The sequence below is a fragment of the Micropterus salmoides genome, unplaced genomic scaffold, assembly GCF_014851395.1.
Source record: "Micropterus salmoides isolate LMB-PRFRI ecotype aquatic unplaced genomic scaffold, ASM1485139v1 Ms_hic_scaffold_6, whole genome shotgun sequence".
Classification (NCBI taxonomy): Eukaryota; Metazoa; Chordata; class Actinopteri; order Centrarchiformes; family Centrarchidae; genus Micropterus; species Micropterus salmoides.
In genome coordinates this window covers 28,773,318-28,790,466 of record NW_024044348.1, presented here as the reverse complement: position 1 = coordinate 28,790,466, position 17,149 = coordinate 28,773,318, and the positions used below count along the sequence as shown (strand labels likewise).

The following is a 17,149-nucleotide window of genomic DNA, read 5'->3' as shown; positions in this document are numbered from 1 at the left end:
AGTACGTGCTGGCACTTTGACCGTATGTGTTTATGTTAATGTGTTTGCGTGTGTCTGTGTATATTTTTTGTGTGTGTGTGTGTGTGTGTGTGTGTGTGTGGAAGTGAGAGAGAGAGAGACTCATGGGAAACTCCTAATGAGGGAGAGAGAAGCCAAATGATGCAATGAATTATTTTACTTAGGTATTATTTTTCCAAATAGAATGGACAAACTTTTTTATATATCCATTTTTCATTTGCATGCCTCTGTTTTTGCTCATATGTGTTGTGATGCTGGTTAAGTATCTTAAATTAATATATTAATATATTATATTTTTCTGTGGGGTATTTGCAGTTATGCACAATGTCCAAAACGACCCTCTTTTACAGCACTAGCTTCATGTGCTTGTTATTGGTAATGAAAAACACATATTGCAGCACATTCCCAACAGCACCATCTGCAATGGCTGTGAAGGTATTTGAGTTTTGTAGATGATTTCGGTCCATGTCTTGCAACAAATGCATATTCAATAGTATTTATCAAAAATATGCTACATGGTGTTTCCCAAGTGAATCCAAACAGAGCAAGATTCTGAATGAGGCATGTTAAAATACCCCAAGGGGTGTACAGAAGCAAATCCAGCAGACACATACTGTATCACTGTGAGATGGAATATACTGTACATGATGCACAATGCCAACATAGGGTAAGAAACTAGAACAGGGACACATTAGCACAACATGTAGCATGTAGCAGGAGGACGTGTTTGTATAATTGGTCAGAACAGCTTGTCAGATTGTGTGTCAGATGATACTGCTCAGCTAACAGGATGTGCTCCTACTGATCCAAGGGTAAAACCAAGGTAAGATACACATGTGGCGTAAAACATTATAGACCATCCCAACGGAATTCAAGCAGCATGAAATATCTTGAAACTCCCTTCTTAATAATACATTTTCTGACTATATCTGAAGCAGCAGGCATGTTGGAATTCCACTTTAATGTTGCAGGGCCCTACTCCTTCAGTGTGGGAACTCTGCAAACATGCTGGTACCTGATCAAAGACCATGATGGCTATAGTGTAGTAGAAACCTGAGAAAAGAACTACTCTAGACTGCACACAGATGAGGTTGCAATATCGTAAGAGCAAAATGTAAATACTCAGCATCAAAATGTTATGTCTGATCAACAATAAGCAGAAGATCTGTTGGGAGGACTATAAAAATCCCCAAGACAAACAACAAGTCACATTTACTCTACCAGCAAACCTATGTAAAGCAACAAGCGTTTTGCAGCTGCAAGCTTGCGACCTAATTTAGGAAACGGATGAAGTGAAGTGAAGCAGGACTGATTAGATCTTCCAGCATTCTCAGTGGTGAGACGTCATTGAATACACAAAACCCCCGCGGGAACGGAAGCCGTGGGTGTAATGCTGCTGATGCTGAAAATGGAAAAACAGGAGGAAACACCCTTTTCTGGGTTTGAAGTTGTCAGTCATGACCAAATGAGATCTGGATATTGTGAATGGCCTTTGGCTTGAATTTCTGGCATTACCAGTGAAGCAGGTTGACAGTGGGCCATTACAGCTGCACTGCCTGCACAGCTTTGAAGCTGAAAGAGGTGGAACCCTGGGGATCTGTGATGAATACAGGCAGATTGTGGAGGCTGTTATGCTTGTATGCCTGTGATGACAACTTTGACCTATCATCATCTACTGAGTGTGTGCCATGCCCCTCCAACATCCATCACATCTTTGCTAAGCCATGATCACACTGCAGTCTAAGTGGAACCCTAGGCAAGTTGTGAAATTATAATAAACACCAAATAATTAATTGAATATAACAAATTAAGTGAATAAATAAAACAAACATGTCCAATTCTCCTGTTTGGTTTGCTTCACTACAGAAAACCTTACTACAAAATGACATTCTGTGCTCCTATCTTCTGCTACCTTCTTTCCTTTCTTTCCTCCCCTGTGCAGATAGTTAAGTTGATCTGACATTTATTTCACTCATGCAACACATAATCATAAGTTTGAGGTGACACTAATGACAAGGTGACAACATTCAGCTTCAGTAATTTGCTTGCACCAAGTACACCCTCCCCACCCCTGTCCCATTTTAGCCACAGTGTGTATATTAGTTCATGGAGAGGTCACGTCATGAGGGATTGTTTGTGCTAAAATTATAATAATTACTTGTGTTTAATCAGACTTTTTTCTGGGCGCTTTGCCTCTATAATCTGCATGTTGCATGTGCAAGAGTTTAATTAAGCTTTTACTGAATACATACATCTTTATTTAATAGTTTGGACTATCTCTCAGGCAGTTTTGTATTTTGATGGTAATTTGCACTCTTAAAAACATAAGTCCTTCTAGAGCAGACTGCTCAACTTACAAACACCCTCTCTCTGTTCCAAAGTTTTCATGTACATTTGTTAGACTTTCCCCCGGATAAGTAAAAAGACCAACTATTGACAAAGACTCAAAGTACTCCCCAAAACCACCCTAATTTGACCAGCTGGCTTACAATGAGACAGGGCTAAAAGACGTGACTTGAGACCTCCATTCTTCACTCCAGCAGGTTTATGTGAGGATAATTGAATTTAGTGGAAAGAAAGAATAGGGACTAGCCTGTGAGCCGACATTTCCAAAAAGCCCACCTCCAGACTTGAGGTCTAATTTCTGCAAAGCCTACTGTGTAGAAATTCTGTGGCACAATATCAAGGCCACAGGTAATTCATCTTCTGGCTTTGCTTTGTGACCTAATTAAATGAATAAAGATGTGAAGAAATCTTCATTTCCGAAGGGATAAACACATTGCTGCATGGGAAAGGTAAGAGGAAAGGCTGGCTTTGTAAAGGAAGAATAGAGGCAGAAGAGAAACCACTGGCTGAGAGATAGTGAAAGGCTGAAGACATTTGAATAGCAAGGGGGAAACAGTGTTCTGATTTACATGGAGCTGCACTTGCTGGCTCATTTGTTTTGATAATAGCTCATCTCCCGCACACTTTATGCAGAGCTGACTCCAACTATATATATCTGAGTTAACAAACAATTCACTTCTTGTGTTAACACTCCACATCGAAAGTGATGGGCGTTATACGAGACAAAGAAGCAGCTTGTGTCATAGACACAAGACACACTCGAGTGCACTGCCTGACAGTTTAAATACCGCCTGCCTCATCACTGAAACATCTGGCTTGTATTTGGTGTCGACAGCAAAAAAAGTCCTCTTTCTTACAACTTAGTTCCCCCACTTTCCCCACTCATCAATTTTAAAGAGTATGCAAATGGGCAATTCCTCCAGCATCCCTATGAGTCCACACGGTTACAACAACAGGGCAATAAATTCTCATTAAGGCTTTACTTCCTTGAAAGACAGAAATTGAAGTTGGGATATTCATGTTTATAGTCCTAGGCAATTGGAACAAATGAGGAGATCGTGTGGAGGGAAGACGGTCCCTGCAAAACCCCCACTCCCACTCCCCACTCACACACCCCTCCACTGCCTCCACAGGGAGTGTCAATGATGAAGTCAGCCACGGGGAGCGACGGCCCTGCACCACTGTGCTCAGCCTCTCTCCCCTCTGACAGGCTCATATTTCACTAGACTCATTCTCCAACCTCCATTGTCACCGTTTCCTGTGCTGTCAGGGGGACGACTCCCATCATCAGAGCGGTGATTTCACAGGCTGGTGGCAGCAGCACTCCCTCGCTGTAGCTGACTAACATGGCCCTGCTCCAGACAGCTGGGTGACCCCTCCTAAGTAGCTGGCTGGATGCTCTTATTCCTCTCATTATGCAAATGTAAAGTTGATCTAGGGTGGGAATTTCTGCTGCATGATGCCAATAGCTTTTGGGAGCTGCTGATTTTTGTATTTGATTGAGTCTGTGTCAACACAAATATAGAAGTCTTTGGAAATACAACAAAGTTGCAGTCCCAGCTGTACCCTTGTTATATTTCAAAAGCTGGACACTGTCAGAAGTCAGTAAAGGAATAGTTTGACATTGTGGGAAATATACAATACATATTCACTTTCTAGTAAGTACGAAGCTACCAAATTAATTTTTTTCAACAGTCACAGCAAACTTTCGATGATCTCAGTGAAATTCTTTTTTTGTTGCTGTTGTTATGCTACCTGTTATGCTACTAATGACATGTTGCAGTGTGATCAGTCATCCCACAAAGGCAGAGGAGTTTTTTTGGGATCACCAGCTTTAAGGGCCATAATTTCCAACAACCACTTTACAGAGATGCAAATGGATTTTGCATTATTTTTTTTAATCCTTTTTACTTTCTTCAATTTTGAACTAACTTGATCATTAACTGCTCAGTTTACAAAACCTCAGGCTGCAGATGCACATTCACAGAGGCAGAGGTAAATGACTTACTCCCAGACTTTGATTCCAGTCTGTTTCTTTAGGCCAATTGGTAAACTCAATCTAAACATTTGTTTTGGATTCTTGTCATGTGCTCATTATTAATCTTATTCAACTGTCTCCCCTAGACCAAAAAAAATGAAAGTCTGTGAGTGGCAAAATGGCTGCTGAATCAACCTGAAAGGAATCAACATGTTTAGGAGAGAGCCCTTCCTACCTAGCCTTTTTTCTTCATCTCAACTCTGTTACATTTTACCCAAAGGATGTCTGAGTGGGTCTGTGACCTCAGAGAACATTTTTATAGGAGACATGTTGGGTGGGGGGAACCCCAGCTTCATGTGTACATGTATTTGTGTGTAATACAAAGCATAATTCCATGTCTGTGTGTGTGCATGACTTCATGACTGTGTGTGTGTGTGTGTGTGTTTAACAGCATGAAAGGGCACTGTATCTCCATCTCTCCTGGGAAATAAAACAAAAAGACCCTCTGTGCTCCGTCAACTTTAGATCATACAGTGCCCTTTATGTGAACCTCGCCTCCTCCTTCCTTCCTCCAACCTCTCTGTTCTCTCCTGTTGGTATGACTGATAATGAGGAAAAGTTGTCTTTCAAAGGTGCTATTAAGATTCACATTCACAAAATGAATACATATATACATTGTCTTAAATAGATGACTTAAAGCTGCTACAATCAATATGTTTACATGTGCTGGTCATATAATTAGAATATCATCAAAAAGTTGATTTATTTCAGTAATTCCATTCAAAAAGTGAAACCTGTATAATGTATACATTCATTCCACAGACTGATATATTTCAAGTGTCCATTCCTTTTAATTTTGATGATTATAACTGACAACTAATGAAAACCCCAAAATCAGTATCTCCGAAAATTAGAATATTGTGAAAAGGTTCAATATTGAAGACACCTGGTGCCACAATCTAATCAGCTAATTAACTCAAAACACCTGCAAAGGCCTTTAAATGGTCTCTCACACTAGTTCTGTAGGCTACACAATCATGGGGAAGACTACTGACTTGACAGCTGTCCAAAAGACGACCATTGACACCTTGCACAAGGAGGGCAAGACACAAAAGGTCATTGCTAAAGAGACTGGCTGTTCACAGAGCTCTGTGTCCAAGCACATTAATAGAGAGGCGAAGGGAAGGAAAAGATGTGGTAGGAAAAAGTGTATAAGCAATAGGGATAACCGCACCCTGGAGAGGATTGTGAAACAAAACCTATTAAAAAATATGGGGGAGATTCACAAAGAGTGGCCTGCAGCTGGAGTCAGTGCTTCAAGAACCACCACGCACAGACGTATGCTAGACATGGGTTTCAGCTGTCGCATTCCTTGTGTCAAGCCACTCTTGAACAACACACAGCGTCAGAAGCGTCTCGCCTGGGCTAAAGACAAAAAGGACTGGACTGCTGCTGAGTGGTCCAAAGTTCTCTGATGAAAGTAAATTTTGCATTTCCTTTGGAAATCAAGGTCCCAGAGTCTGGAGGAGGAGAGGAGAGGTGCAGAATCCACGTTGCTTGAAATCCAGTGTAAAGTTTCCACAGTCAGTGATGGTTTGGGGTGCCATGTCATCTGCTGGTGTTGGTCCACTGTGTTTTCTGAGGTCCAAGGTCAACGCAGCCGTCTACCAGGAAGTCTTAGAGCACTTCATGCTTCCTGCTGCTGACCAACTTTATGGAGATGCAGATTTCATTTTCCAACAGGACTTGGCACCTGCACACAGTGCCAAAGCTACCAGTACCTGGTTTAAGGACCATGGTATCCCTGTTCTTAATTGGCCAGCAAACTCGCCTGACCTTAACCCTATAGAAAATCTATGGGGTATTGTGAAGAGGAAGATGCGATACGCCAGACCCAACAATGCAGAAGAGCTGCAGGCCACTATCAGAGCAACCTGGGCTCTCATAACACCTGAGCAGTGCCACAGACTGATCGACTCCATGCCAATTCAGGCAAAAGGGGCCCCAACTAAGTATTGAGTGCTGTACATGCTCATATTTTTCAGTTGGCCAACATTTCTAAAAATCCTTTTTTTGTATTGATCTTAAGTAATATTCTAATTTTCGGTGATACTGAATTTGGGTTTTTCATTAGTTGTCAGTTTTAATCATCACAATTAAATGAAATAAACATTTTAAATATATCAGTCTGTGTGTAATGAATGAATATAACATCCAAGTATCACTTTTTGAATGGAATTACTGAAATAAATCAACTTTTTGATGATATTCTAATTATATGACCAGCAACTGTATATGAACAGTGGATCAAATCATTGTGTAAGTTAAGGGGTCACACGTAGTTCCAAAGGATACCTGTCTATGTAACATTTCAACATCTTTCAACTCAGTGTTTTGGTTTCTCTAGTCCACAAATTTAATGTTTTGGCCCTACCCTACCTAAGCTTCTTGCTGAGCACCAGACAATGGATGGACAAAATTAGCTACTACGCAGTTGAACATAGTGGAGCATTTAATTGCTGAAAACCGACTAAAATGTTGTCTATGAAGATTCTCGGTCATCCAGGTCATAGTTATCCAACAAAGTTTAAAATCAAGGGGAACTGGACTTGGTTGAAGATACTGGAAGACGTTTTGTCCCTCATCCAAAGGACTTCTTCAGTTCTGACTGACTGGCAGGGAAACTCAGCTATTATCAGCGACTAAAATGTTGCAATTAACGTTCAAGAACTGAAAACACACTGTGAAAGTGTCAAATTATTTTCTTGAAAATTTACAAAATGAACATCTGTATTGAAGAGGACTTGAAACTAGGGATTCAGACCATAAACTAATTCGGAAGTGTTTACTGAGGTAATAAATCAGGTTAGAAGTAGGGTCATTTTATGTCTACTGCCCTACAAAGGCAAAATGCAGTAACTACATATTTGTTCAAAACTGTCAAGACCTGCTTGTGACATGTGATTTCTTCATGTTATTATATAGAAAATAATAATGCCATTGAAATGCAATTTAATTTTTTAAATTTGCAGTAAAACCCATACCACACTGCACTGTGATTGCGCTGTTCAGCCTCTATGGGCTTCAAATGGGCATTAGCTGAATAGACACTGAACAAAATTATAAACGCAACACTTTTGTCCCCCCCCCCCCCCCCCATTCATCATGAGCTGAACTCAAAGATCTAAGACTTTCTCTATGTACACAAAAGGCCTATTTCTCTCAAATATTGTTCACAAATCTGTCAAAATCTGTGTTAGTGAGCACTTGTCCTTTGCCGAGATAATCCATCCACCTCACAGTTGAAAAACTAAATTTACTGAAACTAAAGCCCTGCACCCTGCAACGCAAGCCAGCCAATCTACCAGCCAGATCAGCCCAGGGAGTCTGGATGAAGATGGCTGCCACGCGTATCTTGCGTTCCTTTGGAGCATAGGTTGTGCATGTCAGCAAGATGCAATTTAGCGCATGAAATGGGGGCAGTTTGTCGATCTGACAGGCAAGTCAGCAGCAATCTCCTGTTTCACACGCCAGGTGGCGGATATGCAGTTGTTTTGCCAGCCGGTATTAAACAAAAAAGAAGAAGAAAGTCAGCGACATATTTAAAAAAGGAGATTTATGGCAGGATGTTTATCTGCCCCCTAGTGGATTCACATTTAATCCTCCAGGTAAACGCAAAGTTCGCAGGCAAGTATGTGAACAATGCCGTTTGCGTCGCCGACGCCTCCCTACGCCTACACATTGTTAAAAAGCAAGTAAGTCTGACATTATACACTCACTATTTTGCTATGTTAACTAGCTAGCAATTTCATTGTGTTAGCAAACAAGCTAATGTTAGCTAACATTAGCCAGCTAAAAACAAAATATCACAATATATTTCAAATGCTTTGTAGTAATGTTTGTAAATGCTTTGACTTTGGATTCTGTGGTAGACTCTGTGTTGTGGTGGGTGCCAGTTGTTTTTGACATTAGCAGACTCCATTTCTAAGCTAACGTTAGCTAGTGTTGCAGACTGTGCTGTGGGGGAGCAGTAGAGAAGGCTCTCGGGAGTGCACATAAACATCACATCCTATGGATTTTCCCTGAAAAACATCCGGAGTCCATTACCAACTGAGAAAGTCAGAGATGGTTGCATTTTTTAAGTTACATTTCAATCCGTTCACACACTGGCAATACAAGGCAATTAGTAAATTGCCTCACATTCTTACATATGTCACATTTAAATGTATTAAAGATGCAATTTTTAATGCAGGTTCTTCTGCATCATTCTAGGGGAGTAAAACAATCAGCCTAAAAAGACATAAAATTAAGTTATTACAACCTCTACACATTTTGCCATTGTCAGGGTAGTTTAAATGATCTTGCTTGAGAGTACCTTGTATTTTGTTGTTGGCTTGTATTTGAATCACAAACCAGGTTCAAATTTGGCCTTCTGGTTGTGACACTGCCCACTGTAAGCCCATGTTAAGACACAGCTGGCATTTAGGTTGGATTTGCATTTTCTGTTCTAGCCACAATGAAATGATTAGAGGCATGCAGTTGGATGTTTTTCCATCTATGTTTTACAAGTAGGCATAATTGAATTGAGAAGGAAAAGCAACATTATAGTCTTGACTTGTTATGAATCAATGACTATATTCTCTAGCTGACAACCAGTCCTGTTTACCTGAAGGCACAAGTCTTTGCTGTCACCACTTGTCACTAGAGATTTCCATGTGTATGGCAATTACAGGTGTTTGTTGGTGGATGCTAGTGGGTCCTCTGGGTATCTACATCGCTGTATAATTTCATCCCCCTCTCCACAGAGTTATTCTCAACACAGGGAGAGGCAGACAGTAGGGAAGAGGACATCCACTGATAAATCCATTTAAAATGAATTTGAATCTAGTTTATGATGGTCACCTACTCCAGGGAAAAATAGCCCACATGTAACTTTAAAAAAAAAAAAAAATTTAGTCGGGCAAATACTCTCAATCAGCGATCTCACATTTCCTATGCATTTATAAATGGATCACTGAGAAGAAAAACAGAAAAACAAAGGTTATAGTGCCCCCGGTGGACAGTCAGTGTGGCCTGTAGACAGCCGTAAAGAACCAATACCACCACCTGAAGGCAAAGCATGTGCCTCCTACTTTTAATTTCCCATTTTAACAGTGTTTAAGTGTGTCTGCAGTAGCATTTGCTGTGTGTAATGTATTGGAAACAATTTAAAATCACATTTTAATGATTGAGTACAATGTCTTGATTAAATGGGGCAAAAATACAGTTCTCAAGCAAAAAACAAAGAGATTTAATGCAAAGCAATCTCCTTTAGTAACTGCAGAATAATACTATAACAAACTTTTTGCAATCTTTGGATCTCAGCCCAAGTATGATATGATAACTGTCAAGTGGCTAAAGTGTATGTACAGTACCTCCATGTGCCATAAATGTAGGCTATGATCTCTGAAGGATGAATGTCTGCAAATGTTGGAGCTTTTTATTTCATACTAAATCCACCAGCACCTCTCTGTGGTCAAATAGCCATACAGCAGGAGCAAAGTTGTCTTCATTCGACACAGTTTAAAAAAGAGCACATGCTAAATTGACATTCAGTACAAAACTAAAAAACACATAATCTAGAGCTGATTACAGCACACGGGACAGGTATTTCAGTTGTTTTTGCTGAACTTACTTGGGACCGTTAAACACTAATTCATCTGTGATATAAATGTGGTTTCAGTGTAAGGTATACAGTACGTCAACAAGAAGCTTCAAGTACATTAGAGAGTCAGCTTCAAGTAAGTTTTGCAATAATACTGTCTTACTGTAATACAGAAAGACTCCCTTTCAACATTCTTTAATTTCACAGTGCAATCACTGATAAACTGCATAGAAATATGATGAAATGATGCTGAGTCACATAAATTAACAGGATTTAAAATAAGGTTACAATCTAACATCGGATCTTTGGTTTACCTTTGAATTTAAAATACAAGAAAAACTAACTTTACATCCTAAGCAATGTATCATTCTAAAAGTGCTAATTGGTAAATAAATTAAATAAGATACTTCTAAATAATTTAATCTTCATCACAACAAAAGTTATTGTACATCAGTTTTTTTTCTTTCTTTTGTAAAATTTGCTAGAACTATAGGTCATTACAAAGAATATATTAGCACACAGCTCTAGTGCACATTCTAAACTAGTTTCATTTCAACCTCCAACAGAAGACCAGGAGGGAAAAAATATGAAACGATAAAAAACACCACAAATAATTTGCATGCCCTTTAATACAGGATGGCGAAACTTCCCACAGATATTCAGAGCTATTGGTTTGCCAAATGAGGAAGTTGCATGAAATCACTGACAATTCTCCTGATTCTGTGATTTGACCAAAATGTAAAAACTGAACCTGTTAAATTATGCAAGTGTTGTTTCTGAAACACTTAATCATCAATGATATTGTGGGAAATGGTCAAATCTCCCTAACCCTGTTGCTCAAACTTTGGCATATCTGTCACATCATTTGTTTGACATCTCTGTCTTGAAGTGGCTACATCTGGTTATCGTCATATTGTGGGCTAGAGGGCTGACCCTGCATGGCTCCAGCAGCTGCCCCCATGGCAGCCTGCTGGGCCGCTGCCTGCACATGAGGGTTTTTCCAAGCTCCTGAGGTCCATTCCTCCTGAGCTTTGGACATGCTGGCCCCGCTGCCACGGTAGAAATTATGGATCTGCAGGCAAGGTTATATCACAAGTTATAACAACAAGACTTCATGTGTGAAAGCTAATTACTTTAGTTACTGTTATCACATAGATTTAAGAGCAACGTTATCACCTATCCCCTATCAGTCTGTTTAAGGAATACAATGTTTTAGGTATAGCAAAGGATTGAATGGAATTATGGCAGTTAAACCTAGCAATGCTGCTTTGTCGATATGAGAGAAAATGAATCAATCTCAAATCCTGGACTGCCAAAGGGATATAACATTATTTTCTGCCACAATAAAACAGATAATCTGTAACCTATGGTTAAAGACTACATGAACGTTAAGTTAAATTCTTACCCTGGTTAGGGCAATGAAGGACAATGAGGCCACTGCAGTGAACATGATAGTAGGGACCAACATGATCAGTGCAATAAAAATATTATAACTGAAGAAGGAGATGGTAGCCAACCAACCACTGAAAAAGACAACATATGACCATTAACACAATTTAATAAAAAAAAAAAAAAAGATTAATTCTAGACAATGAAAACAACATCAACCATAATTATCTGGATTCTCTGGTGTCCCTCATCATGACACTACCACTGAACATCTGGATGTTAAATGCCAGTCATTTTGTGGACTTTAAGTACTGTGATATAAAGTTTAAAAGTTTTATAGCTCATACATGAGGATACCCAATTGCACATTGTGACATTTATAAACTTTATGGAGGCTGTCATAATATTAATTTCTGATCATCAGCCTGAGACAGGTGACATTTTGAGGATCTCTTTAACAGCCTCTCAAAATCTAATAACAGGAGTATCATAAAAGTTATATGAGGACAGTTTCTGATGTTCCATCACTGTCATGTTAATGAAAGCAGCAGACAAGGTCTTTAAAAAATACTACCTGACTGGACTTATTGCTTGAGCTCAAAATGTTTCATTCAAAAGTCAATTTTGTATTCTTATAAAAACAACTTCTGATTTTTAATGCTAGCTTTTGTTGCATAGCAATGAATGAATCTCACTTAAAAACGGTGGTAGAATGAACTTCAGAAATGACTCTGATATTTGGAGTTTAACTAGACTAGGTGGCTCTGCGTATGAGTCTCTGTACCTTAGTGTAAACAAACTTTCTCAAGAATTTATTTTCTCTTACTTTAGTACATTTCTTTTAAAATGTGTGCATCAGGATTGGAAGATAAATAGTTGCACCTGACATAATTGGCATTCAAGTTATTTTAAATAAATGTTTTATATTAAATGTATCAAAATTCTCCAAAACTAATAAAATAATTTGAAGTATGATTGGGGGAAAAGATCCTCTGTTAAATGTGAATAAAAATAAGTCATTTACAAAACAATTTGAGAAAAATCTTTTCCAGGCATCTTCAATCTCTGACTCTTACCATACTCCCCATCCAGGTATGCCTATGCTTTGGATGATGCTGATTCCAACTTGGGCCATGAACACAAAGAAGAACTGCATGAAGTTGAAGGAGCTGTCACTCCTAAGAAAATAACAAAAAGATCAAGAAATATTTACATATTGTGGCTTCACAGGCTACAGCACTCATATTTAGGAATCTACAAAATTTTCAGGTTTACCAATTATCAGCTATTATAGTAAAACTCTTCAATCATATGCCATGACAATAAAGCTATGGATGGCCTTGTGAGCGGACTGTGCTGGCCTGTGGGCTTTTGTCCTGCCTTGGTACTTTAGTTGGTCCACACTGGCAGTAGTTTGTCAGCCCAGGCTTCAAGTGCACTGCCCTCTGCGACTTTATGCCACTCCTACTCCTACTGCCCCTCTATAGGTAATGATTCCTTTCTCCTCCAAGGATGTGTAATGCGCTTCTACAGTGCCCTGATTTTAACCAGAATGGAAGGCACGAGCCACATTATTCATCAGGGCATCATCTAGTGTACTGGACGACACATCGGCTGTCCTTGACTTGGCAAACTGGTCAAGGAGCAGAAAGCATATAATGTAAGCTGGAAGATAAAGGGATGATTTAAGAAGATATTTCATTTGGCAGCCCTCTGCATTACGCCTCTCTTCAGTGAGGGGATAGAGAGGACGTTCTGGGTGCCCTTCTGTCTCCAGAGGGACTGGTTGAATTATTTATCTCTACTGCCACTAAACACTTTAAGAGAATGGAGGAAATATTATCTAAAATGCACTGTCCACTGTCACTGACCACCCACCCAACTGTAACACTAAGGACAGGACCACGGTACAGCATGTAGAAATTCCTCCGCAAAAGATAGAAAAGAGAGAAAATCTTTTTAGTTTTCATAAAATGTTTCCTACATGGCATTAGATGGATATGTCCCGTGATCTAAAGCAGTCCTCGAATCTGCCAAACTGAACTCAAACTCACACGTTTTTAGTGTGTGCACATGTAAAGAAGAAAGACCATACCCAAAATGCCCTTTCAAATGGCTGCGCCAGTGATCACAGAAGTACTATTGTAATATGCAACCATAATTATGGTGAAATGTGTAAGCCAGAAAATATTCTACTCTGTCATTCAGTGTTACTGCATAAGCTAGTATACATTATATTGTATTTGACACACAGTTATTTTCTCTCCGTTGAGCAGACGCTATACATTTCACTTTATCCCTAAACACCTATTGTTGCAATATAACACATCAGTTCAATGTTACTACAGTGTATGTGCTATGTATAACTATATTACTTCACAAAACAATTATTATTATTTTTGAAGGTCAGCAAGTCATATTTGACTTACTTGAAGGCCTTGTAGATGGGCCTGAACCAACAGACATAAGAGCAGGGAGTGAACATCAGGAGCCAGATGATAGCCAGCCCAAAGTTGGTCACACCACCTCCACCAAACATCCAAGCAAAGCAGCCAATGAGATTCACAGCAAGAGTAACACTATTCACTGTAAGACCAAAACAGACATACTGTGTTTAAGGTATTGATGCAAAAAACATATTCATTGGGTACACATACAGATATGCACATGCAGGAAAGAGTTTGAAAAAAAAGTGGATATTAAGGCAGCCAGCCTAACAAAATGTGAAATATGTAATTGCAATGCTTGACTCAAAATATGGCTTGTGTTCCCTGAATAGCCTTTATGCGGGTGTCCTTTTCTATTAATTCTCAGTAATGCTATGCGGCTACAGTACTCCACACTTAAATTGCACTTAGTTCTAATTGGAGCTCTGCGCTTTGGTCCCATCTTTCTAATCTAAAGCAAGCAAAGAAGGCCAATCATCTTCAAATTTTGGTCTATAGCGAAAAGGCAGAGTGCTTCACAAGAGAATTATGAGGCCAAACACAGCTGCAACATGAGAGCTATTAGGGAACACAGTTACATTTCTTGAACAGACGGACTTGTTAGGATAATACTGTTGGCTTCAAATGATTATCACATATGAAATGTGACACAAAATGTTCAACATAATTAAGAACAAAAAGAACATACAAAGTAAATAGCATATAAGTATAAAAAGCAATGTGCATACCCACACTTTGTAGCATATGGCAAATGGCAAATCCAAATTTAAGAAAAACCTATACATATTGCTGTAGAGGGAAGGGGAACAATAGCACATCCAAAAGCATTTTCGGGACATGGAATACCTGCTTATGTTTACTGTTTACTAGAAAAGAAGACGCCTGCAGAAAGAAAAGAGTTCAGTTGTAATGATAGATAGTTCAGAGTGATCATGAATACATGTCTCTTGTTGTGTATAAATCAGAAGTTTTCAGAGTGGGAGATGAGCCTCCCCAGGGGGGCTCCAAATTGTTTCAGGGGAGGCTCAGTGAAAGAAAGTGAAAAAAATATTACAGTAGTTATCAGAAGGAGATCACATAGAATAGCCTAAATGTGTGTGATTTAGTTAAAGCGGTAGTTCAAAGATAGCGTAGTTTGGGGAGGCCCATCTTTCGCACCCACTTTCACAGGGCCAGAAACTACTATGTCTTAGGACTTTTTAATGTATTTGGTGTTGTTGGAAGTTGTCAATTGTTGAGTGTCTATAGGATCAAATAACATAATCATTATCCCATAGGCATAGCAAAGCTTTGTCTGGGGGGAGACCCACAGTCTCAGACTTTAAATGATTTTTCAAATGAAAAACATCTTCCACACACTGCAAACACAATCAAAATCAGGCTGTGATCTGCCACAGGTTTAATAGAGAGGAGTGGCAATTCTGGACTTTCTCATTCAGCCAAAATCAGTTGCAATCTTGCATGCTTTGTTGTCATTGTTTTTTTTTATGTTACTCTCCCTATTCCTAACTGCTAGATTAGTGTTACTGCACCTACAGTATGTAGTATATGTTGCAGCAGCTTTGGGCTATTTCTTGTTGCTCGCCCCTTGCCTTGCCTTCATGGATGGGCAGGGAGCTTCCAGACCAGAGCAATATCACAAACATCATTGTACTGCTTGTTTATAGTGTAATAAACTTTGATGAAAGTGCTTCTGGCAAAAATTGTTTAACACAATTTCAATGTTAACTGCTCTGCTCAAACCAAAGCCATCTGGTCAGCGCTATGACTCATTAGCAAATAAACCAGTCAGGATAACACAGACAATAAAAAAATAATAATCTTTTTGGACCAAGGAGACCCTTGTAAACCATGCCCTTCCGTTACATAGTTCTTATCATGAGCTAACGACAGAGGAAAAGACAGTTTATGGGACCTCCAGGATCATTTTTTCTTTTTAAGGCTTCTGGAGGCCCTATCTGCCAAAAAAAAGTCAGTTTAAAGTTTCATAGTTGAAGAACTCCAAAGTTTAGTTGCCTGATGCAAGGATGATGTCACATAATCCTTTGGAAATTCCATTGTCTTAAAACAATACAACATCTCTTGAAGCTACTCACATATCCACAGGTGGTACATTTTCTTGCACATGCTGCGGTGCTGTTCAGGGATCTCATCAAAGTCCTGGTAGAAGCATGGCTTGAGCGGGATGAATCCCGGCAGTGGGGGGAAGTTGGGCTCTGAGACAAATAATTAGACAGTTAACATGGCAGGTTGCATATGTGAGCTTCTACCCCGGTATATTAGGCTACTTTATAATTACTGACCTGCCATGTGGATAAAGTTCACTGTTTAGAGTTCCTCCCTCGTCCGTTTCTTGAAATAAGAACAAACTGGAGGTTAGTACTTGTTTATTTCTATAGCCCTTGTAACCTAAGTAGTCATTTACAGTAATTTTCATATACATGAACACGTGTGAGCATATCTTATAGGGTCATTACCTGAACACCACGGTTTATGGGAAGAAGGCGTTTAACGGAGGGTGCTATAATCTAAGCGTTGCCGTTGGGATTTAACGTGTGAGCCCTTCAGGCACCGTCTCAATAGCGGTGATACGACTGTAACGAGTGAATCCTTCCGGTTTGAGTGAAACCTTCAGAAAATGCTCTCTCACACGCACGCACAAACACACACAGACACCGGGGGACCGGTCACGCGCGCTTGTTGCAATGGCATGCAAAATGCACTCCACTGGATGAAATGGGCCAGCGATATTCGCTGTATAGGCTATGTTCGAAGACAGGTAGATATTTTGACAGAGAGCTGGCCATCATGGCCAGGAATTACGGATTCCACAGGAAACATAATCTGCTTACCTCCTCCACAGAGCAGCCGCTTCTGTGTTTAAGATGCACAGTCTCCAGTGGAAGCTTCAGACTGCGAGTGTAATAGAGTGCGGCTGCCAATCGGACAATAGCCTATCCCTAATATGAAACTCTTATAATAGCCTACTTTCTTCTGTACAGTAGAATAGAGCGATAAACCTTACTATCCTGACCCACGACCAACCACCGTGCTTGAGTCCGCTGTCACTTTGATTCAGACCAATAGGTGGATTCCTCTAATCCTTGACGCTGTATTGTTGACCCAATCACTGTCTCGCTCTCTGTCCATGGTGCTGAACCCGTTTACCGACGGTGCGGTGTTAAACTGCGAGCAACCAGTCTCCTTGCTGACCGTTTCTCTACAGTGTCATATATGACAACCACCGAGTTCCATCTACAGATAATCTAAAAAGAGTGATACAGTCACACTGCTAATCTCACGTGTGTGTCAATTGCAGTTAAATTT

General features: G+C 39.8%; 1 protein-coding gene across 3 annotated transcripts; it reads right to left on the bottom strand.

The window, feature by feature from the left end:
• Positions 1–9,588: 9,588 nt before the first annotated feature.
• On the bottom strand, positions 9,589–16,857 carry LOC119889731 (secretory carrier-associated membrane protein 5-like). Of its 3 annotated transcripts, none has more exons than XM_038700530.1 (7): positions 16,675–16,857; positions 16,126–16,174; positions 15,919–16,038; positions 13,805–13,961; positions 12,452–12,553; positions 11,392–11,509; positions 9,589–11,058 (listed from the first exon to the last, which is right to left on the bottom strand). In XM_038700530.1, exons 2-7 carry the CDS (start codon positions 16,130–16,132, stop codon positions 10,879–10,881), a joined length of 684 nt encoding a protein of 227 aa, XP_038556458.1. In that variant the 5' UTR covers positions 16,133–16,174; positions 16,675–16,857; the 3' UTR covers positions 9,589–10,878. The 3 variants fall into 3 exon arrangements, with proteins under 3 accessions (XP_038556458.1, XP_038556460.1, XP_038556459.1); XM_038700532.1 differs by having other exon boundaries at positions 13,805–13,901; XM_038700531.1 differs by lacking the exon at positions 16,675–16,857 and adding an exon at positions 16,300–16,607.
• Between the last annotated feature and the right edge of the window lie 292 nt (positions 16,858–17,149).